The following is a 20,770-nucleotide window of genomic DNA, read 5'->3' as shown; positions in this document are numbered from 1 at the left end:
TAAATGGCCGCTGTGATTGGCCATTTACCACGATTTGTGATTGGCTGTGTCCAAGGGACATGGCCAACACAGATTTTCCCCAATGCGCGGGGAGCCTGTTACTGGGAGGCCGTTTAAAGACGGCCTCCCGGAAATTCGAGTCCGCGCTGTAGCCGTACTTCGGCTATAGCGCGTACCGGAAGCGGTTAAAAGCGAGGGTTTACAACCTCTTTAATAAACACACACCTGTTTCATGGTCCAGCGATGCGGCCGCCCGAAGCCTCGCTTCTCTCCCGCTCCTATCTGTGGTGCCAGCATTGCAAGCGTGGGCACCCGGCTGTGACAGCTTGCGGCTTCACAGCCGGGTGTGCACTGCGCATGCGTGAGCAGGGGAGTGGCATATTTGGAGCAGGGGAGTGCTTAAAGCAGAACTTCCCCTTTTGGGTGGAGCTCCGCTTTAAAGCGTTTTTGTCAGTAATTTCTTTAAAAATCAATAGTCAGTAGCTACGAAAACTGTAGCGGTTGACCTTTTAATAAGCAGACACCTGGCCAGAGGTTCAGCACCATCCTCACCTGGTCCGGTTTCTTCACCAGTCTTGGGCCCCTGGCACCGGCATGTGAACTGTAGGCAGCCAACTGTGTATGCGCTAGCCGCACTGTTCTTTTTCAGTTCGTCTCACATACTTCTGGGACCTGTGACGTGTCCCATAAGGTTGTGGGCAAGGAGTGGGAGGATCTTCTAAGCCAGGGGTGATCAACCCTTTGAAGAGCGAGGACTACTTAAAGAGGAAGTAAACCCTCCTCTGCAAGTTGTACCTATAGGTAAGCCTATGATAAGGCTTATCTATAGGTACTGTAAATATCTCCTAAACATGCACCGTTTAGGAGATATTTAGCTTACATGCAGCCAGTGACATCACTGGCGCATGCGCTCTGAAGGAATGGCCGCTGGTGCCGTTCCTTCAGAGCCCCGTGCCATGACCGTCGGCTCCTGCGCGCGTGCGCGGGAGTGACGTCACCGCAGCTCCGGCCAATCAGATGGCCGGATGCCGCGATCCTGGAACACGGGCGACTGAACATGTCGCCCGTCATAGAGGTAAGCGGCGGCATGGTGGGGGCTCGTTCTAAGGTAAGTATTTCATAATGAGCTAGTATGCGGTGCATACTAGCTCATTATGTGTTTCTTACTTAGGTTGAAAAAAAAAAAAAAATTTGGGTTTACAACCTCTTTAAGGCCCCCACTAGATTTTTTTTTTGTTTTGTCTTCAAGAGACATCAGTTTTTGTTATTTTTTTCCTGCCTCTAAAGTTCCTGCACTTTAGCCTATGTGTCCATGCGCACAAAGGCGTTTAGTGGTAGGAACTTTTAGAGGCAGCAAAAAAAAAAACCCACTGCCAGTGCGTCCAGGAGTAGCAGAGTTTTGGCATAAAAACGCTTGTAAAAGCACCTAAACGCATGCTAAAGTTTAACGCTTGAGCATTAATTCATTTCAGTGGCCAGATTAAATTATTATTCTGGCCTCTGAAATTAATTACTGCCTAAGTGTTTGGCGCTTGTAAAAGTGTTAGACACTTACAAGCATCGGGTGTTTTTTCTGCCAAAATGCTGCTGCCAGAAGGAAAGGCTTCTAGGAGAGTTTCCAAAACGTCATGCGTGCATAAGGCCTAAGTGATTTGGTAACCAGTCCCAGGCCACAGTGAACTATGGGGTTTTATCACCCCCCCCCCCCAAACAACAAATGTAAACAAGCCCCTCAGTCTTGAGCAGTGGTAAGTGACACGCTGCATCTGGTGGCAGGAGACTTTTAATATTATCCAGCTTGTGGTGCGACTTGTACTCTGAGTAACTTGAAGGAGAACCCCATGCCACAATTTAAAAAAAGAAACAGCGTGAGGTCCCCCCTAAGATCCATACCAGGCCCTTTGAGTCTGGTATAAATTTTGAAAGGGAACCCCTCCCCCAAAATCCATACCAGACCCTTACTCGAGCATGCAGGTCAGGAAAGGGTGGGGGACGAGCAAGCGCCCTCCCTCCCTCCCTTCTGGACCATACCAGTCCACACACCCTCAACGTGGGGGTTTGGGTGCTTTGGGGCAGGGGGGGCTCTACACCCCCCCCACCCCAAAGCACCTTGTCCCCATGTTGATGCCTCTTCCCGACAATTCTGGGTGGTGGTTGTGGGGTTCTGCGGGCAGGGGGCTTATTGGAATCTAGGGGAATCTAGTCTTTTATGTCACACTGTAATTGCGCAGAAGTCTTTCAAACTCAGTTTTTTTGGTAAAAAATACACTAACGAATTAAAAAAAATGAAACAGTTAAGTTAGCCCAATTTTTTTGTTAAATGTAAAAGATGATGTTACGCCGAGAATCATGAGAGAATCCTGATCTTTATTCTAAGCAAAAAATCTAATTTTATCCAGAATCGTGCAGCTTTAATGGGTAGGGGTACCCAATACTCATTTACATGGGGGGGGGGGTGGGGGGTGGTGGCCGGCCTGTTAAAGGGGGTCTCTAGATTCCAATAAGCCCCCTGCCCACAGACCCCACAACCACTGCCCAGGGTTGTCAGAAGAGGCCCTTGTCCCCATCAGCCTAGAGACAAGGTGCTTTGGGGTGGGGGGCGCAAAGTCCCTCTGCCCCAAAGCACCTACAACCCCCATGTTAAGAGCTTGTGGCCTGGTATGGGGGGGGGGGGGTGCAGTCACTTGTCCCCACCTTTCACAACCTGCTGGGCTGCATGCTCGGATAAAGGTCTGGCATGGATTTTGGGCGGAGGACGACTCCACCTCGTATTTTTTTGCTTTGGGTCTCCCCTTAAGATCCACACCACACTAAAGGGTCTAGTATGGTCTGGAGGGGGGAAGGTGGGGCCTACACTGTTTTTTTTTTTCTTTTTTGGAAGCGGTTCTGGATCTGTAAAAACTTCTCCAACTTAGAAGGGCAAAAAAAAGGATTCTATTAAGTCTCTAGACAGCTTTTACATTATAAAACTGTTGCGTTTTCCTCAAGTTCATATTAATCCAGCATAAAAGATTCATAGCTTTTTTCCATTGTTGCGTCAATTCCAAATGGTTACAGTTGCTTTTTATTTTTTTCTGTTTAGCAAGATTTTATAATGCTTGCGGGCTTGGAAGAAATGGAAGAAATAGTAGATGGTGGCAAGAAAGGCGGAATTGATGATTTAGAAAAAGGTGAATTAAAGGCATTTATAGAAAAACTGGGCTTTCAGAAAATTGTTAAAGAAATTACGGAGCAAGAAGAGGTGGCCGAAGAACAGATGGACAAAGAAACAGATGATAGTTTGGAAGAGAAAAAGGTAAAGAAAAGCAAGAAAAAAAACAAAATTCAAGTTAGCAAAGAGACAGTAAAGACAAAAACAGTTGAGGAGAAAAAAGAGAGTTCAATTTTTCCATTAAAAAATAAAGGAAAACATGTCTTTGAATTTTCAGAACGTTCCATGCTGCTTCTGAAACCTGGCGGAAAGTGGTATGATCATGAATATACTAAAGAATTCACTGCCAAACCTCAGAATGAAGAGGATGTTGGGAAATATAAAACCTTAGCTGAGAAGCTATATGAACATGAAGTGAATCTGTATAAAAATAAAAAAGAACTACAGAAAGGTGCGAACACCACATGGATGAAAACTGTTGTGTCAGCAGGCACTTTAGCAGACAGAATGGCTGCAATGACAGTTCTTATACAGGATGCTCCTGTTCACACACTACATTTTGTTGAGAATTTAATCAATTTACTCAGAAAAAAGGGCAGTAATCGGCAGAACCTCATGGCACTGGATACGTTTAAGGATTTGCTTCTTTCTGATCTTTTGCCTGACAATCGGAAGCTTCATACATTTGCTCAGCATGAATTTGACAAACTTGAAGAAATATCCAGTGGCAATAAGGATGCAAGGGATCGACGGCTGATACTGTGGTTTTTTGAAGAGCGACTCAAGCAGAATGTGTCAGAGTTTGTCAAGGTGCTAGATATGTTGACTCATGACAACTTGATTACAACGAAAGCAAAGGCACTCAATGTTGTCAGTGAGTTGCTATGTAATAAGCCTGAAGAAGAAAAAACTCTTTTAACACTCCTGGTTAATAAGCTGGGAGACCCTCAATACAGGGTAGCCACAAAGGCCTCCTATTTACTTGAGGTGCTGCTGAATAAGCATCCAAATATGAAAGTGGTTGTGTGTCTTGAAGTAGAAAGACTGTTATATCGACCGAATATAAGTGAGAAAGCCCAGTATTATGGCGTTTGTTTTTTGAATCAAATCATGTTCTCCCATGAAGAATCTGACTTGGCAAACCAACTCATCACAGTATATTTTTCTTTTTTCCGTGCATGTATAAAGAAAAAAGAGATTGATTCCAAAATCTTGAGGGCTTTGTTGACTGGGGTGAATAGAGCCTATCCTTTTGCCGACCTGGTTAATGAAGAAATAAAAAAGCAGCTTGACACCCTATTCAAAATACTCCACGCTGTGAACTTTAATACAAGTGTGCAAATTCTAATGCTTCTATTTCAAGTCATGGATTCTCAGCAAACGGTGTCACATAGGTATTATGCAGCTTTGTATAGGTAAGTCATTTTTTTTTTTTTTTTTTACTTATTATTATTATTATTATTATTATTATTATTATTTTTTTTTATCAAATAGGTTCCCAAATTTAAGGGTAAGTATGATACAAAAGTATGTTTTTGGAGCAAAAAAAAGAAAAATTTTTTAGTCATTTTTGATATGCAGGTTAGGCCCCTTTCACACTAGTGCGACTTGTCCCACGATTTTGGACCGCAAAATCGCATGACAAGTCGTTTTCCATTATTTTCAATGAGCCCCATTCATATCAGTGCGTTTTGAAGTCGCACCGACTTCAAAGTAGTTCCTGCACTACTTTGCCACGATTTGATTGCGTTTTGAGCCATAGCCATTGCTTTCAAAATCGCAGCAAAGTCGCGTCAAAATCGCGGTAAAATAAGTGTGAAAGGGGCCTTAGCTGAAGAGACAGCACAGCTGATGCTGCTTGCTTTAAGGCTCCATTTGACAAAGCGGTGCAATAAAGGAATGAGTTAACTGCTTGTTTCTAAGTTTTGGTTTCAGCTTTAGAGCTCTGTAAAGATATTTTTGCTAATAAAGAAAAATAATATGAAGAAAAGAAAGTAGAAAATTTCCCTAAGGCCCCTTTCACATGGGCGCTCTGCCCCACGGAGTCCGTTCTGCTCAGCGGGGGATCAATAGGCCGATCCCCGCTGAGCAGGCGGATGGCAGCTCCGTCTCCGCTCTGCATGCATAGAAATGCATGGAGCATCCGTTCAGGTCCGCCTGAGAAACTGACAGGTGGATCAGATCACCCGTGTGAAAGGGGCCTAAAGCTCCCCCGGTTAATGCAAAAAGAAAATGCTCAGTAGTATTATGCAATATTGCATATTTACCTGCAGGTATTGTATGTGCAGGCATTCCATATCTCTCAGCAGCTTCCAGAATTCTTAGGAACCAAGACTCTTTAACCCTTTTACTGACATAGTATGTAAATCGCTGCTGGGAAGTTTCACACGCACAAAGACACTGGGAGAATATGTAAATCTGTCAAGCCAACTACCAACTGTCAGATGGAACAGTGCAGCTGCCGGTTCACTTCCACACTAGTGATGCACTGAAATTACAACCACCAAATATTATTGGCTGAAAGTAGGGTTTTTAGCATTGTGCTGTGATTTTACTGTGCTTATGGTGTGTTTTTCATAGGTCACGTGACTCAAAAACACAACGGGTGCATTTTTGATGCATTCTTGCTGCATTTTCAATGCATATCAATGGGGAGGTACTGACCAAATATGCACCAATAAAGTTGAATATAATACAATTATTTATAAAAAAAATATAATACAATTTTTTTTTTTTTAAACCACCCTTTTCGGTGGGCATCCTGAATTTTTGGTTTCGGCACTGGAATTTTTTATTTCGGTGTACCACTATTCCACACACCCCCGTTACTAATCTTCAGGCCTAAAACGATTTTGTTTAAATTTGTGTGCAAAAAATTGCAACAACTGCTCTAGCAGCAAAAGGGTTAAAGGTTCTCACTCACTGAAATAATATGTTTGTTAGGCACGGTTCACACTAGCGCAGCTTTAAAGCCGACATCCCTGTGCGACTTCATTACGGCTTGCGTATAACTCCTTTAACCAGTTAAGGACCGCCCGCCGCAGTTTTACTGCGGCAGGCAGCCCCTTCTGCACGAACCGGCGTAGGAGTACGTCGGTTGCGCGCCTGCTTCTAGGGGGTGAGCGTGGGCTGCCCAAGGCGCGCTCCCACCCCCACCTGGCAGCGGGGACTTTGATGCATGGGGCTGGCGGCTCCAATTGCCACCGGCTCCCCGCTGAGAGAGAAGGATGGTCAGCTGTTGTAAACACATTTGACCGTTCTTCTCTTTGGAATGATCACAGAGCGCCTGTGATCCTTCTATATAGGATCACAGGTCTCTATTATCATTTCAAAAGCCCATCCTGCCACAGTTAGAATCACTCCCCTAGGATCACCCACTGTGTTAACCCCTTCTCTGCCAATGTCATTATTACAGTAACAGTGCATATTTTTTAGCACTGATTACTCTAGTAATGTCACTGGTCCCCCCCCAAAAGTGTAAAAAATGTCAGTTAGGGGTCCGATCTTTCTGCCACAATGTCGCAGTCCCGCTAAAAATCACAGATCGCCGCCATTACTAGTAAAAACATAAAAAATGACAAATCTTTCCCCTAGTTTTTAGACGCAATAACTTTAGTGCAAATCAATCAAAATACGCTTATTGCGATATTTTTGGTTAAAAAAAAAAAAAATGTAGCAGAAAACAAATTGGCCTAAAATGATAAAATGTGATTAATGTGATCAAATACCACCAAAAGAAAGCTCTATTTGTGGGGAAAAAAAAAGGACATACATTTTAATTGGGTACAGCGTCGTATGCCCCGCACAAATTTCTGCTAAAATAACGCAATGCCGAATCGCAAAAAATGGCCTGGTCATTAAGGGACAAATCCTTCCGGTCCAGAACTGGTTAACCGAACTAAATGCAAGTCGTGTTGTAGTCATACCAAAGTAGTGCAGGATCCTTTTTTCTAATTCGGAGTGACTTGAGTCACACAGATTAGAACAGTTCTTTTGCCGTTGATGGGGCGTGACTTGTCATGTGACTTTGAACTCTCTAGTTGGATGACAAGTCGCGCCAGTGTGAACTGGGGTTTAAGGCTGCATTCACGCCTGCGGTGCTCACGCATATTGTTTTTGCGTGACTTGAATGGGCTGCCCTATGCTTCAAGAATGCTCCAGTTGCACCTGTACCTTTTTTTATTTTCCATATATTGCTGAATTGGCATATGTAGTGTGCTAAGTGATGTGACCCACAGTTCTTTATCCTGCTGTGCCCAATTTTATATTCTAGGAATGGGCAGGAACATTTTCTTTGTCAAAGTTAAACCTTTGTAGGGGTGATTCAGTAAAGCAGTTTTTTTTTTAGTACCTTTCTGGTGGTATAACCATATTTTACAAATTCCTGCCTCAAATTCATGAAAGCCTTGTGACAGTTTCTTTGCTTTTTCTGACATGCGCAGCAAATTTAGGTAGTTCTTAAGTGCAACAGTTTTACATTGTGTTGCAATGATTGCAAACAATTCAAATATAAGTATTGCCATTGTTTTAGGAAAAGTTTCTAAATTACACCTGTTTCTTTTTTGGAATAGATAACAGTGATCGCAATCTGAAATGGCCAATGTAGTCAAGAGCGAGACTGTAATACTGTGGAACCACAGTATGGTAAAGATACCATGTACTATTAGGTTGACAATTGCTGCTACCTCTGAAAATCTTAAATGTGAAACAGTGAACAGTTGTGCCTTTTTTGTTGTTTCACGTGTTTGTTTTGAGCACTGGGGAATGTGTTTTTTTATTTTTTTTTATTTTTGAGCCACCACAGAATTCATCAACCTAACCGCAACATGGTTTCTTTTCTATGCTACATTGCACGTTATTACTGTATCTTTCTCATTCGCCACAATGGCCATCTCAGATTCCCTCTGTTATTCACTCTAAAATGTAATGGGTGTTATTTAGCACCTCATTACTTTATACTGTGGTGGTATTTCTCTTTTTAAATTTGTCGCAGCCATTGTGACACAATGATAAAGTGTCACACTTAAGAACTACCTAAATTTGTCGCATGTGATGAAAGATTTTTGCTGTCACTGTTTACTTCATTGAACCTTGGGTGGGACAATCCTTTCTCAAGCTGTGACTTTTTCAAGTTGAACAAAAAAATTGATTTCCCATATCCACACACTCAATGTGGATGGGGGAATCCTTTCCGTTGAGCCCTTGTATCCTGACAGCAGGAAGGATTCACCCATTAACATTGAGTGTCTGGATGGATGAATCAAGTCATTTTTTTCTATTCAAATATTATCGACTTGAGTACAACCATGCATGGATCGAAGTCCAGCCGGTTCTTGCTGAACCGGTTAAATTTTCGATCCATGTATAACTGGCGTTGCTCTATTGTTTGATCAGTTGAGTTCCACCTGTATTTTTCTCATGGTGAAGGATTGCTTGTCCTCCTCTTTGTTGCTAGATGTCCTTTGCTTATTTAAAGATTTTTTTCCTGATATGGTCCACCAGTTTGATATAAATCGTCTTTCTTCACGTTGATAATTTGGTATTTATCAATCCTGCAGTTAGGTGTTGATGCTAGTTAATTTCCACATCTGTTGGTTTCACTAGGGGCATTTGCCTGCCCTTCAGTTTGACTCCTTTTGGACATTCTGTTTACCATAGATAGGGATGCACCAAAATGAAAAGTCTGGGCCGAAACCGAAAATGCAGGATGGCCTTGGCCGAAAACCGAAAATGACATTTTTCCCCCAAATGATTTTAAAATAGATAGAACAGGGGCATACGACAGAAACAGGCAGCGATGTAAACCTGTAGCTAGTATGTAGTATATGGTGGCATCCTTGCATCAAGGGAAATTTTCTTGCCTCTATCGACATCAAGGATGCTTACCAGTTTGCATTGCAATATGTGCCGATCGTTTAAGCACTTCCTCCGCTTTGCTGTGTGAGAGGAGCATTATCAGCTGTGGCGTTACCCTTTGATTTCGCCTCTGCTCCTCGGGTCTTTACAAAAGTGTTAGCCCCTGTGCTAGCATTGTTACGCCAATAGGGGATCGTGGTACTGGGCTACTTGGACAATCTCCTTCTGTGAGCAGTCTCTCTTACTGCTATTGTGGAAAACCTGGAAATCACTATAAGAACTCTGAGGGAGTTTGGCTGGATTCTGAACATTTAGAAGTCTGCTCTTGTTCTGTCCACAAAGCTGGACTATCTGAGTCTGACTTTGGATTTGGCCTTAGCCAGAGTGCTCCTTCCTCTGGACACACTCCAGAAATTGCAGGCTGCGATTTGTCTCCTGCTGTCCAGCAGATGGTAAACCCCTCCAGACTTGCATGTGGGTGCTGGGCCTGCTGGTGTATACCTTTCGAGGCAGTTCCGTTTGCACATTTCCACCAAATGGGACAAGACTCTGGACAATCAGATCCAGCGAACGAAGGAGTCCCTGATATGGTGGCTTCGTTCTCCGGCTCTTCGGCTGTCCAAATCCTTCCTCCCCTTGTATTGGACAGTGATCACCATGGATGCCAGCCTGTTCGGCTGGGGAGGTGTCCTCAGCAAAAATTCTGCTCAGGGGATCTGAACACTGCATTCAATCCGACAATGCCATGGCTTATGTCAATCACCAAGGAGGCACAAAAAGTGTCCTGGTGGCTCTGGAGGTAGCCGGCATTTTAGGTGGGCGGAACGGTTCGTTCAGCCCTCTCCGCCGTACACATACCCAGGGTGAAAAACGGACAGGCGGATTACCTTAGTTGGCAGGCGTTGGACCAAGGGCAGTGGTCTGATTTACGCCTTCTCTCCTCTCTGCCAAGACTTCTACGCAGGATCGAGGCAGAAGGGATTCCAGTGATCTTAGTGGCCCTGGACTGGCCTCGCCGGGCTTGCTACGCCTATCTGGTGCAGCTGGTCGCCGACGTTTCTTGGAAGCTTTCCCTAAGGGAGGATCTGCTCTCCCAAGGACCAAACTTTCATCCTGCTTTACAGTCGCTGGCTTTCACGGCTTGGCTGTTGAATGCCAGGTTCTGCTGGATAGAGGTTTATCTGAGTTTGTGATTCCAATGCTGTTAAAAAATAGGAAATCTACTTCTAGGAAGATCTGCCATCGTACATGGAAGACGTACATTGCGTGGTGTTAGTCTCTTGAGGTTCATCCTCGCTCCTTCTCGGTAACTTAGATCTTGACCTTCCTTCAACGGGGGGTTAAACAGAAATTGGCCTTGAGTACCATCAAGGGCCAAGTGTTGGCTTTGGCGGTCTTCTTCTAATGACCCTTGGCCACACACTCCCTGGTGCATACCTTTCTTCAGGGTGTCTGACATTTGGTTCCTCCAGTGCGGTCTCCGTTGCCGCCTTGGGACCTCAATTTGGTGCTTTCGGTCCTTCAGAAGCCTCCCTTTGAATATGTTCAGGAGATTTCCTTGCTTACGCTGTCTCAGGTGGCTTTTTTGGTGGCTATCACCTCTGTGCGCAGGGTGTTGGAACTGGTGGCGTTCTCCTGTCGTTCACCTTGCTTGAGGATTCACAGGGATACGGTGGTTCTTCGCCCCTGTTCGTTGTTCCTTCCAAAGGTTGTCTTTGATTTTCATTTGAATGAAGACCTTGTGTTGCCTTCCCTGTGTCCCAGGCCACGACATCTGAAATAAATTTCCTTGCATGCCTTGTATGTGTTCCGGGCAATTAGGGTATACCTGGCAGCGGCGGAGTCTTTTAGGAGGTCAGACTCTCTATGCTCACGATTGGGCCTCGAAAAGGGTTTTCCGCTTCCTCTGCGACCATTTCTAATTCGATATATCAGAATCGGCAAACCAAGGTGACCGTTATTGCCAATATTTTGGGAAAAGTGCTTGTACTGGAGTGATGCCTGCAGCTAGAGGCATCACCCCGGTACTGGCGTCCATAGCCGACGGTCGGCTGACTTGTAAAGTCAACCAATGCGGCTGAGAAGCCGCTTGACTGTCATTACAAGGAGCGGGAGGGCCCCCCCCCTCCCGCCGCCTTCCACGGCTCGCCCGGGTCTCCCGTCCCACCGGGAGACCCGGGCAACCAGCCTGCACGGCTGCCGAAGATCCTATCAAAGCCGGATTAGGCTTTGATCGGGTCTCTATGTAAAAACCCGGAAGTGATGTCGTGACATCACTTCCAGGTACTCTGCGCCAGATTAAAAAAGACAGCATTCAAAACAGCCAAACTTGGTGTTTTGAATGATTTTGAGTGCAGAGTAGGGGTTTGGGGTCTTTTAGAATAATATCGGCCAAAATATTGGTATCATTATCGGCAACGAAAAACCGATATTGGTTGATCACTAATTCCAATGGAAATGCAAAAAGAGTTCCACAACTAAGTCTTCGTAACAAAATTAGAGCATACATTACAATCCTAATGAACAACACAAAAATTCTTCAAAATGGTGAATCTTCTTTTTTAATACTTCTGTGCATAAATGTATTCCCAAATGAACTAATCAAATAGCAATGTTAGCAGCACATTTTTCTTTGTCAAATCAACTCTACAGGGACCATACACAGACGATCTCTCAAGTGATAAAGATGTCTCTGATCCTTAGGGGCTTATATGCAGGGATGAAGAAAAAAGCTTGCACAGTGTAAAAACTTTTTAAAAAAGCTGGAAGTTTATTAAAATTAAGTTCACTTACATTTTAGGTGTCTTTCCTGACAGTAAATACAGCAGTCTGTTGTGTTTGGCATTACCCTTCCTTTAAATACAGCTGTAATGACCCACTATGTAAAGCTAAGAGAAAGCCTACTGTATTAAAGGAGGGGTAATGCTAAGCACATTAGACTGCCCCAGGAAGACTTCAAACGACAAAATGTACATAGGGCGGATGTATTGATGTGCTACTATCAGTCTCAGCTGGATGTGTATCCACGAGCTGTGTTTTTAGAGTCCGAAGGAACTCTGCTTGTGACTTGATTTTGTGTTTATTTATTGTTGCTGGGAGAGACACCTAAAAATGTGAGTGCACTAAATTTTAATAAACGTTCACCTTTTTTAAAAAGTTTTTACACTATGCAAACTTTTTTCCACATCTCTGCATGTTGAGCTCCTGAGGATCAGAGACATCAGTATCACTTGAGAGATCGTCCATGGCTCCTGTAGAATTGTTTTTACAAAGAAAAAGTGCTGCTAACATTACTTTTTGCTCCTGAGGATCAGAGACATCTGTATTACTCAGGAGAGTACGGTCCCTGTAGAGTTATTTGGTGAGTTCATTTAGACATAAGTTTTTGCACAGAAGTCCTAAACAAGAAGATTAACTATATTTAGGAATTTTTGTGCTGTTCACATGGATTGTATTTTATGATCTATTTTGATCAGACTTTTGTGGGACACTTTTTGGCATTTTTGAGATATATAATATATATATATATAATCTTCTTTTTTTTTTTTTTTTTTTTTTTCCATATAACTAGATAGAATGATTTCTTTTTTTTTTTTTTTTTTTTAGCCCCTTTTTGACAATAAATTACTTTTTTTTTTTTTCATCATTATACAACCCTACACAATCACAGTTGTGTTACGTACATAGTTGATGTAATTATTGAAGTACAATATTATTGTGTACAGCGCTGTCACTTCACTAACATTACCCACTTAAGCCCCGGAAGATTTTACCCCCTTCCTGACCAGGGCCTATTTTGCGATTCGGCACTGCGTGACTTTAACGGACAATTGCGCGGTCATGCGACGCTGTACCTAAACAAAATTGACGTCCTTTTTTTCCCACAAACAGAGCTTTCTTTTGGTGGTATTTGATCACCTGTGCGAAATTTTTGTTTTTTTTTTTTCTTTGATCATGCGCTATAAACAAAGAGCGTCAATTTTGCAAAAATAACAATATTTTTCACATTTTTTTTATATGAAATTCTCCCCCAAAAAAATTTATAAATCAAAATTTTTTAACATTTAAGGCCAATTTGTTGTATGCTACCTATGTTTGGTAAAAGAAATCGCAAAAAGCGTATTTTGATTGGTTTGCGCAAAAGTTATCATGTTTACTAACAAAGGGAAAGATTTTTTTTTTTGCAGTACTGCGACATTGCGGCGGACAGATCGGACCCTTGACTGACATTTTTGACACTTTTGGGGTTACCAGTGACATTACTGCAGTAATCAGTGCTATACATATGCACTGTTACTGTAAAATTACACTGGCAGTGAAGGGGTTAACTGTATTGGAGAGGGAGGGGTTAAGTGTGTCCTAGGGGCGTGCTTCTAACTGTGATTGGACATGGCTACTGGTGTAAGAACAGAGATCAACGGTCCTACATAGTAGAACCGTCTGATCTCCATTCTTACACAGGGAAGAATGACAGGCGGCTTTGTTTACATCAGCCGCCTGCCTTTCTTCCGGTGTCATGGACGATCGCGAGTGCCCGGCGGATATCGGGTCCGCCGGGCACACGCGCGGGGGGGGGTCCGTGACCGCTCCCTCTCCCTAGAAGCCTCACAGGCTAGCGACGTAGACCTACGTCGCTCTGCCTGCGAGGGGCTGACTGCCGCAGTAAATAGTCGTGCGGCGATCGGCAAGTGGTTTAAGTTGAGGTAATCTCAGCAGTGCAGCAGCAGTGCAATAGTTAGTTTAATTAGGTTCCAGGCCTTCTCTAGCTTCCCCCTTTTTGTATAGATCTACAGTATACTCTCGACAAAAAGGTTAACGGAAAAAAAAAACAGGCAGACTCAATGGACAACTCATGTTACCTTGCTGCCATCAATAAGTAATTCTTGCACGAAATCCCCTGAAACGCCTCCTTTCTGCACCTCTGTAGTTCAGAAGTTAGGCATAATGAATACACATGTGGAGATCTTCACACAGTTTACAAACTTTAAGATAATTTTAAGCTAGAAATGATTGAAATACAAAGTGGTGTTTTTCATTGTGACCATAGATACAGTTTAATTTTTTTGTCATCAGAAAACTTCTGGATCCAGGATTGGCACAGGGTTCTAAACAAACCATGTTTCTGAATCTTCTCTACAAATCTTTGAAAGCTGATGTGGCACTGAAGAGGGTAAAGGCATTTGTGAAGAGGTTACTGCAAGTCACCTGCTGCCAAAAGCCTACTTTCATCTGTGGAGCATTGTACCTGATCTCTGAGATTATTAAACTTAAACCTGGATTGAAAGTCTTGTTGGAGGAAAATGGGGTATGTACCGAAGTGTAATATTAAAGTGTATGGAAATGAAAGGCAAAACATTTGTGTATAGATATAAAAAATCATTTTAAACACTTTTTTTCCCTTTTTTTTTTTTTTTTTTTTTTTTTAAGTGATCACATAATCTCTGTTTTCAGCTGCATAAGACCCTGTTCATACCTGAATAATTTTCTGCTTGTAGTTCTAATACGTTTAACAAACCAAATCCCAATCATTTCAATGGCCCCTGTTCACATCTGAGTGTTTTTTTTGTCTGTAGTAAAAAGCCTGTCAAGCAAAAAAGTACCTGAGCTTCTTTTAGGCTGGTTGGCTCCATAAACTTCAATGGGAACGCCTGAAAAATGCTTGACAGGAGCATTTTAAAAGCGCTTTACTAATCTCCTCCCCCTCTTTTCTGTTGGCTAAAAAAGAAACACCTAAAACTTGATTACACATGTAAAATGCTCGTAATATGTTTACAAAAAATTCCTGAATTCACTCTGCTCTGTGGGGGGTGTCAGTACAAGTCTGATCATTGGAGGAAGGCAGGTTTAGTTCCCAGGACAGCTAGAACTGACCATAATGTGTTCTCTTGTGTAGTGTGGTCAGTTTTTAATAGGAAAGCAGAGGAAATGGCAGAAACCCATGGGATTTTACACAAAGGAAGCAATACAACTAGAACAGGTTAGTTTTTAATACAGGTACATGATTTAGCAGGCTTAGATCAGGAATATAAAATGTTGGGGTTTACATATACTTTATGGTTAAAGCGGAGTTCCGGCCACAAAATCGACATAATCGATTTTATGGCCATCCGCTTGCTTTTCTTCACCTGAAAAGGAAATGGATAGTTAGGATATATATTTTTTTTACTTACCTTGTTATTGTAGAAAGAAATACTCAACCTTTCTTCTACTTCCTCCCTCGGCGGCCGCGGCCCGCGCCGTCACTTCCGGTTTGCAATGATTCCTGGGAGCTGAACGTCATCGCTCCCAGGAATCAATGCGACGGCGCCGGCCCCACTCGTCACTTCCGGTGCGACGCCGCATTCCATGCTAAACAGCTTTTGGGCATGCCCAGAAGCTGTGGAGGAAAGGGGCGCCGCACCGGCAGTGACGAGAGGGGCCGGTGCAGGTGCATTCTGGGAGAAGAAGACACGGAAGAGGACACAGAAGAGGATCGCGCTGGCTTCAGCTGCCCACAACAGAGATGGCAACGCTGGAGAAGAAATTTTAAAAGTGAGTATTTCTTCTTGCAGGTAAGTGCGAACCGGGGACAGATCAGAGGCTAGCCATTGTGGAATGTACTAGCCCTGACTGTCCCGGGGGTATGTTCATTGAAATTTTTTTTTTGTGGCCGGAACTCCGCTTTAAGCATTGTTTCCTTGTGTGTCACTATAGGTCCTATTGTTTTCTGTTAGTGTTTAAAGGAAAAGTAGGGCCAAGCAGTCTTTGATTCTCCATTCTAGGTGTAGAGGCAGCGGGGGACAGATGCAGCATCAGATCAATGCTGCATCCACCTAGGTGAATATGTATGGTATATTTTTAATATCCTGCACTTCTTTTAAGTTTTCTTGTATAACACTTGATCGCTGAAGTTGGTCTGTTGGCAAGTAAGATGCCAAGCTTTCCCTAATCTTTGCCATTTGAAGACAGGGGTCCCACGTACAAGAATGTCACAAATTATATTATTGCATTGTATAGCTGTCCTATTCACATTACACCTGTCAAAGGTTTCCCATGAAGAGAATGTGTCCTTAAAGTGGACCTTGCATTAGAATACAAGTTCCAGAAATTTTGCAGCCTCCCACATCCCCCATATGTAAAATTTACTAGATAAAACACACATAACAAGTAAGAGTGCTTGTCTGCACTGTGCATTCTAGTGGGATTATATCAGCTTTTCAAGGATTCCACTGGAAGGCCTAGTGACATCATTCTTGCTAGGCGACTGGGAGGCAAGGTAGGCAACATTTTCCTTTTTAACTTTTTTTGCACAGGAAACTTCCTAAACTATGATGCATGCTACATAATCACTTGTCTGTATGCTAATGTCATTTTGGTGCTGGGGATTATTTACTGTATAGACAAATAAAAGTAGGTTTCCTCTAATCAAGGTACTATTTCTTAAAATAAAAGAACAGACTGTGTATCTATGCAGGGGTCTCACAAACTGCCTCAGAGTCCTGAAGTCTGAGAAATCTTTTCTTCCTCTGACCAGGAAGATCTTCATGACAGATGCAAACTCAAAAGGCTGGAGAGGAGCCCTAGATACCTTCTTTGTGCAGGGTACTTGCTCACTGAAAGATACTTTTTCTCCCTCTCCACATCCCGAAGCTATGAGTGATTCGGTTGTTCCTCCAACACTGGACCTGTCGACTACAGTCATCTAATCCATAATCAGTTTGACAGTGCCACAGCAGATCAAAAATTGTGGGGGAGCTAGAAGTCTAGCAGCACAAAAAGAAGCTGACAAGATTCTGACTTGGGCTGAGCTTCATGTTCCAGCCCTGTCCATGTTGCACATTCCAGGCATGGAAAATTGTCAGGCATACTTAATCCAGAGTGAGTGGTCTCTTCACCTGTAGCGGTTTCAGAACCTCTGTTGCATTGCAATGGCCAGAGGATCACTAGACCTAAAGAGAAACTTGCCCTGTGTATTCTTGAATTCTGAAGTCCGGAATATCTGTTTTCTGATCTGTGCTACGATCAGTGAACCCAGAAGTGCTCAGCTGTGAGCATTTCAAGGTTCAGCACTGTCCAAATTCTGCTAGGTGAACAGTTCCAGCAGAGGGCAGGGAAGACTATGGGGGTCCAAAAGGCCCCTGTTGTCTTCATGAAGAGAATCTATTATCTGCCTATGCTTTTAGGCTCCTGTGATAGCAATAGTTAAATGAGAAAAAATGTTAAACCCTCCTTATAATCAAAATAAAATTTTAAAAGCACTTGCACAAATGCAAATGTTCTTTTTAGGGCATGCACACGTATGTAAACGGCAATTCTGCAAAATATTTGGTATCTTCACACAAGCCGGATTAAGCTAGGGCCACCATTTACATAGTACATAGTTACTCTGGTTGAAAAAATACATTAGTCCATCCTGTTCAATTAACATAGAAAAAAAAAACACACACAAATAGAAAATCTCCATATACACTATCCTATATCCACAGTTGATATAAACCCAATAAAGCATGATCCAATTTTCTCCAGCGGGGAAAAAAAAATTTCTTCCTGATTCCCCCAAGACAATCGGATATATGCTGGATCAACTTTACCTATAAATATTGGTATCCAGGTATATTTATGAGCATTGAAGACATAATCCAGGCTTTTTTTTTAAACAAACTACTGAGCTGATCAGAACCAGCTCTTGAGGGAGTCTATTTAAATTTTTCACAGCTCTTACTGTGAAGAAGCCTTTCCATATTTGGACATTAAATCTCTTTTTCCCCAGACTTAGAGTGCCCCCTTTGTCCTCTGTGATGATCTTAAGGTGATTACCTTTAGACCGAGTTATAAACACCAATGTGTTTATAACGTGTTGATCATATTCCCCCCCCCCCCCCCCCTTGATCGCCTCTGGTCAAGAGGGTAAATTCAGTTCAGCTAATCTTTCCTCATAGCTGAGCTTCTCCATGCCCCTTATCAGTTTGGTTGCCCTTTTCTGCACTTTCTCCAGTTCCCCAACATCCTTTTTGTGAACTGGTGCCCAAAACTGAACTGCATTCCAGATGAGGTCTTACTTATGATTTGTGCAGGGGCAAAATTATTTCTCTCTCTGCAGACCATACCTCCTTTAACCACTTTACCACTAGAGCATTTTGCTGTCTTACGTCTGGGCCATTTTTTGCGATTCGGCGCTGTGCGACTTTAACTGACAATTGCGCGGTCGTGCGATGCCATACCCAAACGAAATTTACGTCCTTTTTTTCCCACAAATAGAGCTTTTTTTTTGGTGGTATTTGATCAGCTGTGCGATTTTTACTTTTTGCGCTATAAACAAAAAAAGAGCGTTTATTTTGAAAAAATAACAATATTTTTAACATTTTTATATGAAATTCCTCCCAAAAAATATGTAAAAATCAAAATTTTTTTAAATTCTTGGCCAATTTGTTTTCTGCCATCACAATAAGCGTATTTTGATTGGTTTGCGCAAAAGTTATTGCGTTTACTAACTAAGGGAAAGATTTCTGTCATTTTTGGTGTTTTTTTTTTTTTTTTTTTTGCAGGATTGCGGCGGACAGATCGGACCCTTGACTGACATTTTTGACACTTTTGGGGGTACCAGGGACATTACTGCAGTAATCAGTGCTATATATATGCACTGTTACTGTAAAAATGACACTGGCAGGGAAGGGGTTAATTTTATTGGAGAGGGAGGGGTTAATGTATGCCTGGTGCTTACTAACGTGTGGGGGGGGAGGTGACTGTGTGAGCCAGGGACAGATCGGATGTTCAGCTATGCTGAACACTCCGATCTGTCACTCCCTGTCACTTAGGAGATCCGCCCGCTCTGTTTACACAGGCGGGCGGATCTCCAAACTAGATTCCCCGACGATCATGGAAGAGCGGCAGCGATCGCCGCCGCTCCTCCCCTGGCCCGACTCCCGCTGTGAATGAAAACAGCGGGAGCGCGCCAGCGCCGCCTACAGGGGGAGGAGTACAGCAACGTAGGTCTACGTCGCTGGACGATAACGAGCCACTGTGCCGCAGTAGCAGCACAGTGGCTAGAGGTGAAGTGGTTAAAAACAAAGGATTTTGCTCACTTTGTAAACTGCAGCTTGGCATTGCATGCTATTTTCAAGCTTAGGATCTACCAGAACACCCAGATCCTTCTCCACTATGGATTCCCCCAGTTATACAACCTAGTATGGAAGATGCATGCATATTCTTAGCCCCCAGCTGCATAACTTTACATTTATCAACATTAACCACTTCAATACAGGGTACTTTCACCCCCTTCCTGCCCAGGCCAATTTTCAGCTTTTAGCGTTGTTGCATTTTGAATGACAATTGCGCGGTCATGCAACACTGTACCTAAACCAAATTTATGTCATTTTCCCCCCACAAATTGAGCTTTATTTTGGTGGTATTTGATCACCGCAAGGTTTTTTTTTTTTGCTAAACAAGTATAAAAAAAAGACCGAAAAGTTTGAAAAAAAAAATTATTTTTTTTTGTTTATGCTATAGAATTTTGTAAATAAGTTTTTTCCGGCACTGATGAGGCGGCACTGATATGCAGCATTGGTGGGCACTGATAGGCGGTATTGATGGGCACTGATAGGTGGCACTGGTGGGCACTGATAGGCGGCACTGGTGGGTAATAATGGGCACTGGTGGGCGGCACTGATGGCAATGATGGGCACTGTGTGGCAGCACTGATGGGGAGGGCACTAATGGGCAGCACTGATGGGGAGGGCACTAGTGGGCAGCACTGATGGGGATGGCACTGGGGGGCTCCCTGAGCCATGATTGCCATCCCTGGTGGCCATAGTGGGCATCCCTGGGGTCATGGGTGGGCATCCCTGGGGTCATGGGTGGGCATCCCTGGTAGTTCTAGTGGCACCCCCCCCCCCCCAGGGGTCTGCACTGGTAATCATTGATCTGATTACCAGTGATGACCCCCCCCCCCGTCAGGAGAGCCGCAGATCGCCACTCCTTTACTCGTGCCTGTCAGGCATGTACTGAGGAAAGCCGATCAACTGCTCTTCCTGTGTACTATGTGACCAGCCGTGATTGGATCTCTTTACCGAGATCGGAGATGCAGTGTGTCATATGACGTCCGGTCAGGACAATGCAACCACATTCCCGCCGTCATTTGCCTATAGGGCGGGCATGAAGTGGTTAAACCTGATTTGCCACATTTCATGTTAACTCTACAATGATGACCTGTAAAATCTCCCTAACTTTTCTGCACCAACATTTATTTTATTGTATTGTTATCATGAAATTTGATATATAGTAGTGCAAATATCATGTGGCATAAAAAACTGCTGCCACTATTTTTACTCTTTTAGAATTTACTCAGAAAATTTAAGTGCAACTCCACTTTTGTTGAGAAAAAACATTCCCCTCTGGGTGATTTATGTACGTTGCAAGGATTATAACAACCTTTGTTGCAGATTCCTACCTTTTTGTTATTCTGAAGAAATCATTGTTTGTTCCTCTTTGCCTCTGTGCGGAGTGGGTCTAATGAGGGTGGTTTCATAATTATCAATCAGGTGTGCAGGTGGAGGGCACTAATGAGGACAATTGCTGGGTCTGCATCCCTTTTAGATGTGTTCCTATTGGGAGTATCTCACCAAAAATGACATTTTAATTGCAGGGGATGCCTGAAATCTGACTTGTATTTTAGGGAGACTTCTGGGAAAATCAGCGAGCCAATCACACAAGCAGGAAATTATGTTTCTGGGGTGTGGTCAGTGCACATTCTGTGCACAGAACAGCTCCAGGTAGCCATATTGCATT

The 20,770-nt window shown here is 43.2% G+C and overlaps 1 protein-coding gene across 1 annotated transcript in view; it reads left to right on the top strand.

Moving 5' to 3' along the window:
- Nucleotides 1-20,770, top strand: part of CEBPZ (CCAAT enhancer binding protein zeta) — a 180,030-nt gene that overhangs the window by 1,572 nt on the left and 157,688 nt on the right. The window contains exons 2-3 of the mRNA XM_082251926.1: nt 3,083-4,566; nt 14,081-14,312. Coding sequence (XP_082108052.1) covers nt 3,083-4,566; nt 14,081-14,312 — 1,716 coding nt within the window. The remainder of the gene's footprint in view (nt 1-3,082; nt 4,567-14,080; nt 14,313-20,770) is intronic.

Source organism: Pelophylax lessonae, assembly GCF_965119305.1.
Source record: "Pelophylax lessonae genome assembly, chromosome: 3".
Lineage (NCBI taxonomy): Eukaryota > Metazoa > Chordata > Amphibia > Anura > Ranidae > Pelophylax > Pelophylax lessonae.
Note: the sequence above shows the minus strand (reverse complement) of the source record. Positions and strands in the feature narration are given on the sequence as shown.